General features: G+C 41.6%; 1 protein-coding gene across 2 annotated transcripts in view; it reads right to left on the bottom strand.

Moving 5' to 3' along the window:
* ATP8A1 (ATPase phospholipid transporting 8A1) overlaps nucleotides 1-17,074 on the bottom strand; it is a 215,409-nt gene that overhangs the window by 25,612 nt on the left and 172,723 nt on the right. For both annotated transcript variants that reach the window (XM_006209780.4, XM_072944648.1), the window contains exons 29-32: nucleotides 14,998-15,076; nucleotides 9,079-9,140; nucleotides 6,818-6,874; nucleotides 5,836-5,943 (exon numbers count right to left, since the gene is read on the bottom strand). In XM_006209780.4, the coding sequence (XP_006209842.1) occupies nucleotides 5,836-5,943; nucleotides 6,818-6,874; nucleotides 9,079-9,140; nucleotides 14,998-15,076 (306 nt within the window). The remainder of the gene's footprint in view (nucleotides 1-5,835; nucleotides 5,944-6,817; nucleotides 6,875-9,078; nucleotides 9,141-14,997; nucleotides 15,077-17,074) is intronic.

Here is a 17,074-nt window from a genome sequence, read left to right as displayed (position 1 = left end):
ATGTTTCCCAACGGGAACACCCTGCCCACCAACTGAGAACAGCCCTCTCTGGCTGTGGCTGGAGTAACTGAAGTCTGCACTGAACTTTCAGACATTTGGGAGACGGACTTCTGGTGACTTCAGGCATGCAGAATGTACTGAAGGAAGGGGAAAGAAACAGTGTGTCGGTGTGGAAAGAACCCCCGATCAGTGATACAAGCAGCTGAGCAGAGCTGAAGATGGAAACATTATACGCAGATAATGAATGGCTTAGTTTATCAACCAGATGGAAGTGAGCACTTTGACTGGGGCACTGACATGAAAAGGAATTGATACCTTTAATGTTAACAAGTCCGGGAGAAAAACGGAGAGGAATGAGGAGGTGAGAGAAGAAATGTAAAATGAACAGAGAACAGTGTGTATGGTAAGGGGATAACTGGCTGGGTTCCAACTGTGGCTCAGATACTTCCAAGCTGTGTGACCTTGAGAAAGTGACTTAACCACTCTGTGTCAGTGAAATGTGTAATAGGAACAACCTCACAGTGTCGTGTTAAACGCTCACAGCATTAAGTGAGCGAAGACATGAGAAATGCTTATGGTGGTGACTGGCCCTCAGTAAATGACGCCCTTTACCATCTGAGTGGCAACTGTACATTCTCTGATGATCTGGGACGACTGGGTTTTCACTGGTATATATACACATACATACATAAATATATATATATATATATTTAATGGGATGGATATTATATATGCTGGTTTTGCCATTAAGAAGATATGAGAGGCTAGAATATAAAGTCAGGTAGAATTTCTATTAACGTGTTGAGGGAGTCTGGTGGGTATTGAGAAGGAAGAATTAAAAACCTAGGCACTTTTAAAAAGAGATGTGAATGCTAACTTAGGGAAACTGATCAGGGCCCTGGGCATCCCGGGAAATAGCAGATAAATCAGGGAAATCAATGGAATGCAAGGAAAATGGCTGCAAGGAGAAAAGAAAGAGTTTCCATTTTGGAGTAGGGAACCGGCATGGGCCCTGAAGAGAAGGTGTTCAGGTCCTCAGGATGTGAGAGCAAGCCAACAGGACACGAGAAGAAAGCCTGGGATGAATTCTCTGGGTCGTTTGCTATTTCTCTGCTTACCACAAAGGTCCCTGATATGGATTTACACAAAGCAAAGAATGCCTGGGATCAGACAGTGCCTGGAGAACACAGCAGGTGCACAGTAAATGCTGGTTCCCTTCCCCCTCCGTCTTTGTGAGCAAGGGTTTTCTTTCCAACACACTGAGAGAAATGGCTGTCTTCAGACGGGGGCTGCAAAGATGAATCTAGAACATAAATTGGAAATGACTATAAAGTCCTGATCTATATATGGATACACATCCAAGCTGAATATAGACGCAGGAGACCCGTACCTGTAAGCTGCCTAATTTGTGTAAAATTTGCACCCTGAGAGCCTGTTAACTGGAGCAGAAGAGTCTGTGCCCTCCAGCCTTGATGATGTTCCTCGGGAGAGGACACCATGAAGGGAAGCCTGCAGGGAAACTGAATCTTAGGAGTTGGAAGGCAATGTCGCAGGTGTAGCGGAGTGAGGCTCTGCTAAGTACCACTAGTGGCTGATACTGGGGTTGGTTGAGTGAGACCAGCATCCTGTGCTGCTGCTGGAAATCATTACTTTGTGGAAATCTCTAGATGTTAGGGAGATGTTCTTATCTGAGCTGAAATCTGCCTCTCTCTTACCTCTGCTCCACTGTTTCTCATTTGTTTGTTCAAAACAAACAAGCAAGGGAAGAAATTTACTTAACGATAATTTATTTGACACTCACTTAGGGGGCACTAGATGCCCGACACCGCTATATCTGAGTGAGTCAGTAAAGAGATGAAGGGCAGGGCACCCCTGAGGAGGAGGGAGTGCAAGCACCTGGCTCGTGGCTCAGGCGCGGAGGACGGACGGAGGAAGGACAAGACCTTGAAATGTCCACAGAGAGAAGAAACGTGGAGGAGGCAGTGCTGTCAGGAAAACAGAGATTCCCTCATCTACACAAATTCCCGGAACACCTGCAAGGAGGGTTAGTCCCTTCGGACGTCTAATTTCCAGGTGCCACCTCAGGTTCCTCTGGATAACGATGACCAGAGGAGCAGATAGGGCAGGGTTTAAGGTAGCTGACCAGACAGCTCAGTCAAATCCTACCTCTGCCACTCAGCATATCAGTGGGGTACCAGATGAGTACTTAACTTCTCTGTGCCTCTGTCCCCTCGTCTGTGAAATGGGCACGGTAACAAGTTTGCTGGGGGGTGGATCCAGTGAGTTGAGGACATGCATGGCCTGACGATGGTCACGGCCAACATGATGGCGTCCGCCTTGACTGCTTGTCCTCTCACTCCTCGCATCCAGTCTGTTAGCAAATCCTATTGGCTCCACCTTCAAACTGGATTCAGACTCTGACCACTCTCACCACTGCTGCCCTCCTGGCCCAAGTCACCGCCACCTCTGGCCTGGGTTATTGCAATAATCTCCAAAGTGGCTCATTACACGGCAGTTAGAATCCTGCTGTGGAAACCTAAGTCAGATCACGACACCTGTCTCTCAAGCCCCTCCAATGCTCTTTGTCTCTCCGTGAGTAAAAGGCACAAGGCTCTGTGGGAAACACAGCAGAGATCCTGAGTCTGAGATCCTGACTCCCCTGGCCTGCTGTGTCTGTCTCTACAGCACTTACATTCGGCCATATATTTTACCCAATTGTTTTATTTGTCTGTCTCTTCCCAGTAGGAAAGTTGAGAAGGGCATGGGTTTTTGTGTATTTTACTTGTGAATGAATCCACAGTGTCTAGAACAGTGCCTGACCCACAGAAGAATCTCAACAGTTGCCGAATCGCCTGGATGAATGCAGAGCAAGTACTTACAGTGCTTAGTGTACCCTAGGTTCTTCCCAGATCTTGGCTGTCTTTCTGAGGAGCCTCTCTACGGTGTCAACGCCCTTTAAAACCACACAGTACTCCACCCTCCAAACATCACCTGATCTGGGACAGGGCAGGGGGTGTGGAACGGGGCTGCTGTTTCGGGCTGCCCACCCCACCTCTGCTGACGCTGTACTGTCCTGGAGGCACTCACTATGCCTTTAGACAACCCAAACACACATATTTAATTATTTAGTTTTGGAAGGAACGTCTGCCACATCAGTACAGAAAAGAACTGGAATCTAGTCCTCGGATCGGATACTTACGACCCACTTGGTGGTGGCGACAGAAGGTTACCTTTGTACCACACCAGGACTCCTCAGGGAGAGCGTTATGTTCTGGGGGTGCCCTGGGCTGTGTTTCATTGTACGGATGACAAAGAACAGGTCAAGTCAGGGAACGCTGATATCCGTACTTATCCTGGTGTTACCTACAGCACTGTATTGCTACAAGTAGTATATAGTAATATATATTATAATAGTGTATTGCTATGAAAGTTAACAGATGAACGAGTAAATTATATTCAAGATAGTTGGCCAATTACATCTCTATATATCTGACTTATACAGATGTAACTATTAGCACAGAAATGTGTCTGGCTATATTCTTGATTGAAATATAGAATTTTAAGATTCAAAACTGTAAATATAAGGGTAGTTACTTCTTTCTGAAATTAACTAGACTGTAACAGAACTAGTGACTATCGAGTATTGCTGCAACATCCTTAGGGACCCACTGCTAGTGCCTGAGAAACAGTCAGTGTAGACTCTCCCTCCTTGAGAATCTGAGCGGCATTCTTGTTGTCCTTCTGTTGTCCGTGAGGCTCAGTTACACACACTTGCATATCAAAATGCTTTGCAAGCACTAAGTACTACACAAATTTAAAGTATTATTCTTTTCTTTGAATACATTAAACAGTTTACATTTTGGACAAGCTAGTCAAGCCTACAGCTGCATTCATCCATTCTTCCTATTTTCAGCAAAGCACCAGCTATTTAAACATTACATTCAAAGTATCAGCAGCAATAAAACAACAAGGAAAAGAAGCCCTGTTAGCACGTCCGGGTGTACGTGAAGTGAGCAGAGACGTGATGGGGTACTGACATTCATTTCACTTTGAATTAAACACAGCATCACCGCAAATCTCAGGAGATAGATATTACGTTTTGTGTTTGGGTAATACCAGGAATTCTACAGGCAAGGGGAGAATTCTGTTTGGTTGGCTAAAAGCCAGTCAAACTTCACACTTGTCCTAGAAGTAGGTGGTCAAAAACTCTGTTCTTGTCTTCAAAGCGATCGGCTACAGCTGCTTAAACGATCTCAATTTCAAAACCCTTTGTGTCATTCATTTTGAAGATAAAACATTCATACATGAGATAAATTGAGGTCTAATGAAAAAGATGTTACGTTAGAATTGACCTTGGGGAAAAGCACGTCCAATCGGACAGCGTACATCAAATAAAAACGAAGGACAGGACTGGACTTTCCAAGTGGCATCAGCAGATGTATACAGTCTTTGATTTCATTTTATTGGGAAAAAAGGACTCAAACCAAGGGAAGGAGGAGATGGAGTCAGCTTTCTCTCTGTTCTCCTCAAAACACATGCTGTAAATTTTCTCAAGTTCACAGTACATGTTTCAAAAGAAGCCTTCACTTTGGGTGGAAGGAAGTACACGCTCCTTGATACGTCTGGTTTTGCTGTAATAGTACATAATGCCTTTCTCTAATAAATTTAACCACAGATTTTTTTTAATGTGTCTGCATTCTGCTAATTTATAAAAAGCAGGATGCTGTCAGATAAAATTTCAGGAAAATGATCTATAAACCAGACTGTCAAAAGTGAAAGGTACTCAGGCAGTGAGTACTTAGGGAAACAAACACATGGAACCCCTGGAAAGGGTTCCTATGACTGCGGGAAAACAACGTTCTGTAACGGGGCTCATGTTACCTTGATTTGCTAGTTACTGTGAGGTCACAGGAAATCCTGAAATGTTTTCCACATTTTCTTTTATACATTTTATGTCAAATTTCCTGCAATTGAAATAAAAAACCCTCCTACTGCTGGAATCTCTTCTGAACGAAAGGAGATCTTGTGACACTCCCCTACGAACACCTAATAACTCAGTTCTTAGCAGTGTAACAAGAAACTGAAAGACAGAACTGAAAGTGGACCACGATAGGCTGAAATGTCAGCTGTCCCAACCCTTTCAGAATGAAAACCAAACTGATGTCATGAGGACAACTCTAAAAGTGCATTTAATCTAGTCACAGTAGCCTTTTCTTTAGAATCAGAGACAAGAGAAGAAATGACAGATGGTTCTGAAGGCATAAGCTCACCGTTTCCCCAAATCTCTTATTCAAAATGCATTTGTGGATCTATGGTCAAATTAAAATGGCATCCTTCAGATGGATAATCCTTTTTTAAAAAAATTTTTTCCCTTTTTCAGTTTTATTATGTAGAATTATTATAGTTCGACTGCACATACACATTATATTGCATGTACATACATACATAAAGTATACTGTAATTTTTTTGAGTTTACATATATGTACTAATTATTGCTTCTAAGAACAGATTAGATCTTTAGCTTTTTAAATTTACATAGTTATCAAAGAAATAAAGCCAACTACAAAATAAGATGGCTATTTTTAACATGAGTTAAGCTCCTGACAACCCTGTTTTCTTATCCCAGCTACGCTTATGAAAGGAAAAGTCAGATTTAAGTAAAATGTTCAAGTTTAAAATATTCTCTAAACTTTTATCACTCAACTTTGGACTAAAAACAGCTTTCTAAATTGTCAAATACTATTTTACTATAAACCCAGGCTTCAGCCATGAAGGCTCGCTGATGAATACCAGCGTTTCGGGTTGGTTTGATCGTGAGCGATTAGCATACATTACCTCTCCTGACATATCGGGGGCCATCGGAACAGCAGGCCACAGAGATGAGTAGATTCCAAAAAACACCACCCAGAGTGCGATGCTGCCCCAGATTGCGATGTGGCTGAACTGAGAAGCAAGGACATCCGAGTCAAAGGACCTCCAGGTGGACGAAGGACCCCCACGCTGACGGAGCTTCCACACACCCCCTTGCTGATTTTTACCACCTCCATAAAATATTATCCCTGGGGATTTCTAAATAACTGAATGTGTTTTAACTGGGTCTTTCATTAAATGCTAACGTCTTCCACCGCAGCTATAACGCTCGTGGTGCTGGCATTTAGAACTGCTCCTTCTCGACTTCCTTCGGTGGGTCTCACCTTGTACCTTTTTTATCCCTAACCGTCTTTAAGCTGCCTTAATTTTGGCTCTGTATGCTCGCACTGAAAGATGCTAAGACACTCGTGGGACTACTAATCTGCGCCACTGACTGTCAAGTCCAAATTTCGTCTGTCGAGTCTCCCTTGAGTATCTGCTTTTTTCTTGTTTCCTGGGTCTCGCTACTTGGATGTGAATATACTGCAGGACGAACGTATCCAGAAGGGAACTTGTTTTATTCAGACTAGATATTTAAAATGTCTGAGGACAAATTTTTTGCTAATATTTTTGGTCTTGAAAATTACTTTCCAGTGGGTTTTCTGCTAGTCTTGTCACACACTCTGTTAAGAAAAGACTCCTCGTCAGTAAGTTGGAAGCCCCGCCCAGGGGTGTCCACAATGCACAGTAATACCTTCAGGGCTCCGGGAAGTCTCGTGGTAAATAAACTTCCTTAAATTGGTTTTACTCTGAGTTTCTAAACTAGAATCCCCAGTTCTCCCTGCTCCATGCCTGACCCCACAATTAACCCCACAATTAACCACAATTCTGACCCATGAAGTTAGGATGAAAAAAACAACAAAAAGTAAATGTGACATTTCTTGGTTGTGACTAAGCAAATTCTTACCCACGTCCAATACGATGTCTCCAATCCAGCTTTCAAACACACAGTTATCACCACAAACTAAAACAGAAGAGAAATATTATTTTATTTCATAAATACGATAGTTCATCAAATGGGACTGGTAGCTTATTCATAGCTTGACTTGTACACCCAACAAGCAAAGAAACAAGTGCGTTAGCTGCGGGGCTGGACACTGTGACCACGACCAGCCAGCACCGCCCAGCGACGGTGTCACCGTCCCGTCTCCCTTCCCTGCCTCCTCCTCACCGTCACTGCCCTGCAGTCCCTCCACGAGACTCCCGAGCGTGGGCCTGCCTACCTCTTGCACAATTCATGAATAGCGACAGAGAATCGTCTGCAGTAACTTGGGTTTTCAGCCTGGCTTTAATTTTATTTTACATCATCTGTAATACTTAGGGCCTCCACTTTCTAAATTTTAGAGATGAGCTGTAAAAGTAATATAACTGGGTGTTTAGAAACCTGAGCACTTACTCTGTAACCTTACTTACTTGAAACCCTGCGGAGTAGAATGCAAGAGCAGGTTACACCTCCCTGATGACACACCCATGGTCACTGGTGCCTGTGCTACTAATTCTAACGGAGGGGACTGGGGTTTAATGAACTGCCTCATGTTTTCCAGAGGATGGCATGACGGTTAAGCGGAGTCAGGCTATACGTGCTCGACTCCCAACATCTATTAGCTGTTCTGCTAAGGAACAAGGTGAGTTACCTGGCCTCTCCGTGTCTTAGTCCCCTCATCTGCAAGCTGGGCTGGACAAAGCCTACCTACTTTACAGGGGTATGAGTAGAAAACACCAAGAGCAGTGCTTAGCGCTGCAGAATTACCTGTTATTATCTATTTATCATCAGTAAGGAAACTTTATGTACTGTTAGTCTTCAAAGGGATTCAGGGCACTTTCGGTAGTTTGCTGGGATGGACGGGCGATGCTCGCTGAGCACTGACGGTCAGTGAGCACTTCAAGTGTGTGGCACTACTTCTGGGCCCTGTAAGGGTGTGTATGTATGTGGTATCGGATGCTTCACAGTGCGGTCACCGGGTCAGGACAAAGAGAAGCATTTGGGCTTCCTCAGCAGGAGAGCTAATAGCAATTTAGGATTAATGTTTGTAGAAATAAAACTCTTACTAAAATTTATGTATTATTTAACTTAAGCTATATCAGAAATTCTAAAATGAGAGAAAATATTATTCAAAATATAAGAAACACTTCCTCGTAAGACTTGGATACTTGAAAGTGTCCCTCAGAGACATCTATGGCACATACTCGATTAATTTCTAAACTTACTCCAACTATCAAGTATTTACTGATTTCTGTTTTGCACTCACATTGTATGAGAATAAATAACTGGCCCCCAGATATGTTTTTCCTTTTTTTTTTTTTTTTTTTTACTACTTCAGTGGACTGATGTCAATGGAAAGGTGACCCCGGATTTGCCAGAACTTTAATCCCTCTGCTACTTAATGGTCTCAACTTCCTATCATTCAGTTATTTAAACATCATATTGTAGTTTGATGGCCACCTAGTACTTAGGACAGCACGCTGCCCCACTGAGGGTCAAGAAGGGGGACCAGGAACAGAGAGGAAAGGTCACTGGCCAGAGAATTCAGAGTTGAAGGTTACAGTTAACTTTCACAGGAGACTGACTGTGCGACGCTGGGCATTAGCATCCAGGTGGTGCTTTTGATGTTTGAGGAAAAATGGTTCTAGAACATTTTTTATTTGCTCTTTAATGGCAGAAATAGGCTCACACTCATCTGCACATCCTCCAGAAGCGTTTGACATAGTGACTTAACACCTGAGTTAAAGGTCCCCAAAGAGTAGAGGTCTCTGTCCCACTTCCGTGATCATGAGACTCTGGAATAATTCCTGGTTAAACACCCAACTAGCATGGTAATATCTGCCATAAATTCAAGAAAGCAAGACAGTGTTAATAGGGGCAGTAAAACAAAACTGAGGAAAAAGGGACAAGAAAGAGAAAAAAGGGAACGTGAGGGGACAAGAGTAAAGAAGGAAGACTGAAAATAAGAGCAACAACCCGAGGCCTATAAAGTCGGTGAGCCTACATGACATTTTTATAACTTAATATGAAATAATCTAACAGTCAAAATATCTCATTTCATTTTTAAAGGGAAGTGTAAACAACCCTTAAATCCAGAGATGCACATATTTAAATGTGAAAATAAAATAAGCAAGTATGAACGAATTCGACTTTATACACAAATGAGGCGAACGTCCTGCACTCACAGTGTAAACAAAGTTTCCCAACAGCAGGTAATCGGAGGTTTTCCCGTTCCCGAACACAGTACCTGCGTGAAAAGAAGAGAGGCTCGTTTGAGAAGAAAATAAGTGAGGTCCTTTCAGAATCCTCTCAAAGATAAATCCACTGAAAAGTGCTGAACAGAGAAGCAGAACCAATGGCCACACAGGGAGCCAGAACTGAGGCTACTTTAACAAAACGCTGGATGACGTCTCATAAAGTTGCCATTAACGTGGGTAAAACATCGTAACAAATGAAAACCAGATTTCCAGTAGCCAACATAAGAAGGAAACTGGACCTGTTAGCCAATTCTCAAGGTTCATGAGATTTAAAAAAAAAATCAAATGAATCGTCCCAGTAAAGCTTCATGCTGTGGGCAGTCAGACAGGAGAAGGCATTCTGAACCCTTCTTACTAAAGCACTTGGTTAACAGCATAGACGGGGTTTTAGGGAGCCTTCTTACTGTCTCTCAATAAAGTCTGTTGGCATTGGCTGAAAGGGATTCAAAAAAGCAACATACAGAGGGCAGGGGAGCACCAATTTAATCCTAGGCATATGGTGCTTTGAGGATCTGGCTGAATTTAGGGGCTTATCTAAAGGTATTTTGTTATTCCAACAGTGACTAACAAACATGGCTTCAGATGAAGGGAGTGGTACTAACAAACAAAAATCACTATTACTGATTAAAAAAAATCAAACTAAAATAAAAATACTAATTTAATCATTGGTACTGTTGAAAAATTAAAAACCCATGGTATGTGTCATGCAGGATTTTACTGAGGCACATATTTGACAATATTTATTCAGTCTAATACATAAGGACCAAGCATGTTAGAGTTGACTATGAGAGGAGGCAGGCAGAGTGGCGCTGGAATGAGGGAGAAAGATGGGTCCGGTGGGCTCTGGAGAGACAGACCAGGCTAGGGTCCGTTACAGGCTGCGTCATCTTGGGTTATTTGTCATCAGTCTCCATGGAATTCAGTTTCTTCACTTAAAAGATTGAGTGAAACTATCTACCCTGGAGGGGTTCGGAGTTTAAAGTGAGCTAAATATATAAAGCGCCCAGCCAGGCTCCAGAGTATGACCCTTCTCTCTCGAAGGCTTTCAGAATAGCCTAGTAGAAACCTAGGGTATTCCATGATGGAAGACATAGTTTCTGATGTGCTAACATGTCCTGTGGGGATGTGGTGGACAAATGCAGATGTCTGCAATTAATTCGCAAACTTCCATAGACCCAAATTAACAAACTCAAATCTACAAAATAACTGAAGGTATCTTGTGATTACTTCTGAACTTCCATGCTTCTGCTATGAGGCACATTGGTTAGGTCCTTTGATCAACATAAGCGAGTTATCCAACATAATTACAGTCCAGTCCAACTAGACCTTCTAGTCACCATTGGGTTGTCACAAGGGAGCTGGAGTATCATTTCAAAATCGAATTGAGGAAGAAAGTTAAAAGCTGTTGTTGAGTTTGTCAGGTTTAGCATTTGGATGGTTCAGGTAAATTATTCGTGCTAGCACTTTCTGTTCTCCGGACCCCTTAACACTCTTAAAGCTTATTAGGAATCTCCCAGAGCTTTTGTTTATGTGGTTTATAACTATCGATATTTACCAAATTAGAAATTAAGACAGAAATTTAAAAAATATGTATTGATTTATCTAAACATAACAGGAATAATCCCAATATATGTAATATAAACAGATTTTACGAAACATAACTATTCTCCCAAACAAAAAAAATTAGTGAGAAAATCAGCACTGTTTTACATTTTTTTATCATCTCTTTAATGTCTAGGTTAACAGAGCTGGATTCTCATATCGTTTTGGTTGACATATATGAGGGAAATCCAACTTCACAGAGAGACGGGAGTTACAAAGGAGAGAAGTATTTTGATAACCTTTTCTAATACCCACAGCTACTCTTTGAGACAACATCAAAACTCAACAAGTGGTCTCTTACAGAGGTAGAGACAGTTTCCTAAAGCTTAGTTTCACTGTGGAACCTGAAACTGTTTTGGTGGTGAGCACACTGCTGTGCAGACAGAAGAAGAAACACACTGTTTTACACACAGAACTTACATAATGCTATAAACTAATGTTACAATAAAAAAAAAGAAAAAAAAATCCATCGGTCCAGTTTGACCTTTGAATGGATCTTTTCTGGAACCTCACAAAAGCAGCTGGGTCAGCTCACAGCTCACAACAATCCCCAGACACTCCGCCTTGACACAGCGGCTGTGCCGTGGAAGGCAGCCGGAGCGCTCTGTGCATACTTTCCGTTTTGTGACACAGAATATTAATAAACTGTGTATCAAGTTTCAGGATTTAATAACAGTATGAGGTTTACAGCTTCTTCAAGGGCATTCTTAAGTGAAATGGCTTTTCTGGGTTGTTTTTTCCATGTGAGTACATGGCAGTGAAGACTACAATGACTTCTGGTACCACCACACCACTGTTTGTGTCCAGGTACCAGCAATTTTACCCACTGTTGCTCTTGCAATAGCAGTGAAAAAGGTAAGAAATGTCTTGAAAATACAAAAAATTTGAAACTGAAAATTTGAACTCACTCATGGATCTTCCTTTAGAAGGTTTTGGGTATTTCCCTGGTGTCTACAGACCATACTTTGAGAAAGGCTGAAGCAAGTGAATACGTGAATATTTAGCTCTACATTATATAGCTGTTTCTATTTCTTCTGCACCCCATCCTTTCCAAAGCTAGAAAAAACAAACAAACAAACAAAAAACAAAAACACAAAAAGAAAAAAACAAAAACAAAACCTCTCCTAATTTAAAAACAAAAACAAGGCAAAAAACATCAGAATGTTGAGACAGAATTTATGTGCTATGTCATTTATCTCCTAAGATGAGAAAGCATGCATTCTCGGGACTTGGCTGGAAGAGGCTCCCGCAGGCAGAACCCCTCGTGAGCAGCCTCTGCTGAGGCCGATGGCTTTGGCAGCCCCCCAGACAAATGCAAAGGGAGACCTAGGATCTGGTCTTAAGGGGCTGGAATTACTTGGGAGTTCCTTTCAAACCCTGTTACTGCTGAAGTGTTTTGATCGGTAGGGCGTTTTAGATGCTGTTCAGTTTGAGCTCCTTTTGACAGTAAGTTCCTTTTTTTTTTCTAATTTATAATACTAGAATAACAGTTTCCTAGATGGCCATGCCTGGTCTTCCATACCAATATACTGATTTTGCATTAGGAAAATAAACTCCCTGGAGTACTTATCTAATGGGTCCTGTATTGTACCCTGGATTTCAACACCCCATGGCTCCCCAAAGTGGAAACAATCCAAATGTCCTTCAGTGAATAAATGGATAAACAAAATATGGTCTATCCATACAATGAAATATTATTGACCTGTAAAAAGGAAGGAAGTACTGATTCATGCTGCAACAGGGATGAACTAAGGTCATGTATCATGATTTCATTTATATGAAATGTCCAGAATAGGCAAACCTGAGACAAAAATCAGTGGCTGCTGGAGACTGGGGCATGGGGGTGAGGGGAAACGAGGAGGGACTGCTTTAGGGGATGGGGTGATGACAATGTTCTGGCATTAGAGAGTGGGGACATTTGCACAATTCTGTGAATCTACTAGAAACCACTGAATTGTATAATTTAAAAGGGTGAATTTTATGGTATGTAAATTTTATCTAAAAAAAAATCCCACTGTGATTCTCCTGGCCTACGGGGTCAATATCTTATATTTAGATTTTCTTACCACATGTATTTCCCTGCCGTAGAAAATGAGAAGCAGTCACTGTTGTACTGGCAGAGCCGTTAATAAAGGAAGGAGAGGAATCCCTGATGAGAACATGAAACTGTTGCCTTCCCTTTAACACTCTCTACCCCCACTCATGCCACCTGCCCTCATTAACTCAGCCACGGTGGCCTGGGTGCCTCCAGGGAGCCAAGCCCTGCTCTAGGCACTGCGAAACAACAGCGAACTAAATGGACAGTTCCCTGCCCTTCTGGAGCTTTGATTCTAACAGAGGAGAATGACAATAAAAAAAAATAAGCAAATATGTCACAGCCTGATAGTCATGCACCGTGAGTAAGACAGGAAGGCAGGGGGAGAGTGGCAGGAGCAGTGGGGGTGGGACTGGTGGTTCTTTAGGGTCGGGTGATCTGGGAGGGCCTCTTCCAGCACAGAGCACAGACCCCAGGGCCAGGGCAGAAGGGAGAGAGCCAGCTGGAACAGCACGTGAAGAGTGAGGAATAGCACGATGCCTGTGGGCTGGAGCTGGGTGTGGGGGAAAGCTCAGAGGGTGACAGTGATGGGGAGGAAGGATTGGTGGGGTTGGCCAAGGCGGGGGCTGTGGATTTCATTCTAAATGTGATAGAACATTGGGTGCATGTATCTTTTTGAATTAAGGTTCCCTCTGAATATATGCCCAGGAGTGGGATTGCTGGATCATATGGTAAGTCGATTTTTAGTCTTTTGAGGAATTTCCAATGTTCATAGCAGCACTATTTACAATAGCTAAGATATGGAAACAATCTAAATGTCTATTGACAGATGACTGGATAAAGAAGCTGTGGTGCATTTATACAATGGAATACTACTCAGCCATAAAAAAGAATAAAATAATGCCATTTGCAGCAACATGGATGGACCTGGAAATTGTCATACTAAGTGAAGGAAGCCAGAAAGAGAAAGAAAAATACCATATGATATCACTTATATGTGGAATATAAAAAAAAGACGAACTTCTTTACAAAACAGAAACAGACTCACAGACAGAAAACAAACTTATGGTTACTGGTGGGGAAGAAGGTGGGAAGGGATAAATTGGGAATTTGGAAATCTGCAGATACTAACTACTATATATAAAATAGATAAACAATCAGTTTACACTGTATAGCACAGGGAACTATATTCAATACCTTATAGTAACTTATGGTGAAAAAATATGAAAACAAATACATGTATGTTCATGTATGACTGAAGCACTGTGCTGTACACCAGAAATTGACACAGCACTGTAAACTGACTACACTTCAGTAAAAATATATATATTAAAACATGTGACAGAGTCTGTGGAGTTTTGAGGAGGGAGGCACTGGGTCTGATTTCCGTTTTCCAGGGATCCCTGAGGCCGCCTGTAGTGAAGAGACAATAGGTGGGAGGAAGAGAAGACACTTCACTCCCTCGGCCGGCATTAACTCACAGTCCACAGGGACACCGGCACCGCTAAACGATGCACAGATGCTCGGGAGGAGCACACGTCGTGTGTCAAGTACATAGTCTGGGAGCTGAACGGTCAGCCGTCGTCCACGGGATCTCAGGGCAAGGACAGCTCCGGACACGGCAGCACCAGCTTCAGCATCCCAGGGATCTCTTTTCTAACGTGGCTCCTTAACATTTTTATGTGCATAGGAAATTTACCATGATCCTCTCTCTCACAACTAACACAATAACCTCACTGCCTCAGAGCAAGCAGAGAAAAAGATCACCCTTCAAGATGCACATAAAAACATATTAAAAATCTCATTCAAAACACCGGCCCAAGGACGTACACTGGAAAATACTAGCGTGCCTGATTAAGTTCAGTATAACGAGTTGGTACAAGCCTCACAGGGATAATAAAGAGACTAAATAAAATATTAGCACTATTGTCTTCAGCAGAGGGGAAAAAAGAGCCCTAAAATTTAGCTCTCTGCATATTTGGAAAACATGAGAAGTAGGGAAGAAAGGCTTTGCATATATTAAATCACCATGCTCCCAAAGGAACAGTAAAAATCTGTAAAGTGTGTACAACTTCTAGACGCATGTATTTTAGGTTAAGGAAAATATCATAAAATGAAACATTGCTATCATTTTTAACGCATATTGACAATGTTATTTTTTCTAAAAAAGTAAAAAGTCATCTCTTAGCATTCAAATCCTTTCTACTTACCATACTGAAGGGCTTTTAGTGGAAACCAAAACAGAATAACGGAGTGGAAGAGGCCATTTAAACAATGAACCCAGAAAACCTGAGGGAAAACAAAAATCCATGAGAACCATTTGCGATAAACTAGCTCTGTGAACCCTGACCTTTCTTTTTATCTGTGAGCTAGATTCACAAAACGTGTTTCTGTCGGGCCACCACTGTGAATTAAAAGAACTGACAGACACTTTCTGCCTCTTAGACCTTCATGGGTCATTTATTTATTTTTATGTTTCTCAAATGTTTTTTCAGCCTCATTGAAATTTTTCTACTTTTTAAAAACCAAGTATTAAAAGTTTAAATTCCTGCCTGAAAAAGAAAATAAAATTTAAGATAACTGCAGATCCTGAAATTCTTTAAGTGGGACTATCTTCATAATTCCAGAAGAGAACAGACTTTCGAAAAAGATTATAATTTGGTGAAATCCCTATTTTCTCTTTTTCAGGCAAATAAAAGTGTAAACATTTTAATGGTAAGGATATAATGCATTCTCTCTCCATACACACACACACACACACACACACACACACACACACACACACACTACCATAAATTGCAAGTATAACATTTAAGTCGTATTAATTCCTTAAAGCAAAGCATTTTCACTAGGGCCGAAGATATAAGAGACTTTCACAATTTTTAAACACCTGTCAACATCAAACTTCATTCAATTATAACATCATTTAATAGTAATTACTTTCTCTATTGTATTTTAAGAACAAGGAAGCAAGTATCACTGGTCCTTTCTTTGTAACATGGATGTGAAAGATTAAGTTATAGAAAAACCATTTAGAACTCTTACGACCCTTTGAATGGTTGCAGTTTTGTCATTTAAAAGTGCTTCTTGCAAACAAAACTTATGCTAAATAAAATTGGCATGTATTAATAGTTTTAAGCTGTTCAAACAACAGAAATTAAGTTGCCTGCCTCCCAAAATTTTCCACTGTGATCTCAACCTCCTTTGTTAGTTCACCCAGCCACACTGGATTGTATGATCCAATTTACGCTCCAATACATTACACATTTGAACTTGTGTTACTCATTAACCTTTGTCTCTTCTCCTCACTATGTCATTACCGCAAGTTTTTATTTGACAGAAAGCACAGGTGGGTGCAAGAAAAATTAGTTCTACTTTTCCATTTTCCTGACCGATACTTATTGTCACATGTTAATCCTTTAACCCCTGTCACGACCTCAGAACCTCCGACCCTTCTTACCATAACAAACGTAATCATCATCATTCAGGGCAACAATGCTTCCACGCTGGGGACCCACAGCCACTACTGTGTATACAACTCTGCATTTTGTAACCATTTGTCCCTGAATTTTAAAACGTGTATATGGGACTTATTCAAAGAATTTTTCACTGAAATCATTAGAAAAACCCATAAACCCTATAAAAATTGTTGGCATCTTGTGCATCTATAAATACTTAAAATGCATACAGGAGTTATATAATCTCTTCGGGTTGATCTGATGACTTCTTGAAATGCATGGGCTTTGCAGACAATGAAACACTTTGTATACAACAAAAGAACAGCAAAAATGCAAGGGATGATGCTCACACTTTAAAACTATACACTACCTGCCGCACCTTTTTCTCTGGCCACAAAACTGTTTCCAAGGTGCCATGTGCAAAGGGCATGAAAGGGTGTGACTTCCCAGGAGTGGTTTTGGGTCATCCTGTGAGGATCACTTTATGTTTCTAAGCAAGAGTACCATGGCCAACTTAGGGGCTGGGACATAACTCCTGAGAGAACACCGCGGAGCTGGAGCTGTGGCAGATGGGGAAGGGTGGCGGAGGCTAATGTGAGGGTCTGGGTCGAGGAGGTTTACTGTTAGTGTGCCTGGAACCTTCTTAGTCTCAGATCACATTTTCAAGGAAACAAGAGCTCACGGTCCATTCTATCTGCCCTGATTGTGGCTTTCCACCATGTGAAAATATTCACCACAGGTAATGAAAAACATTACAGCAAGGCAGTGGAGTTTAACACAAACTGGATATCAAAAATAAATTGGATAATGATCAATAATGGAAAGATCT

The sequence above is a fragment of the Vicugna pacos genome, chromosome 2 (assembly GCF_048564905.1).
Source record: "Vicugna pacos chromosome 2, VicPac4, whole genome shotgun sequence".
In the NCBI taxonomy this organism is placed as follows: Eukaryota; Metazoa; Chordata; class Mammalia; order Artiodactyla; family Camelidae; genus Vicugna; species Vicugna pacos.
Note: the sequence above shows the minus strand (reverse complement) of the source record. Positions and strands in the feature narration are given on the sequence as shown.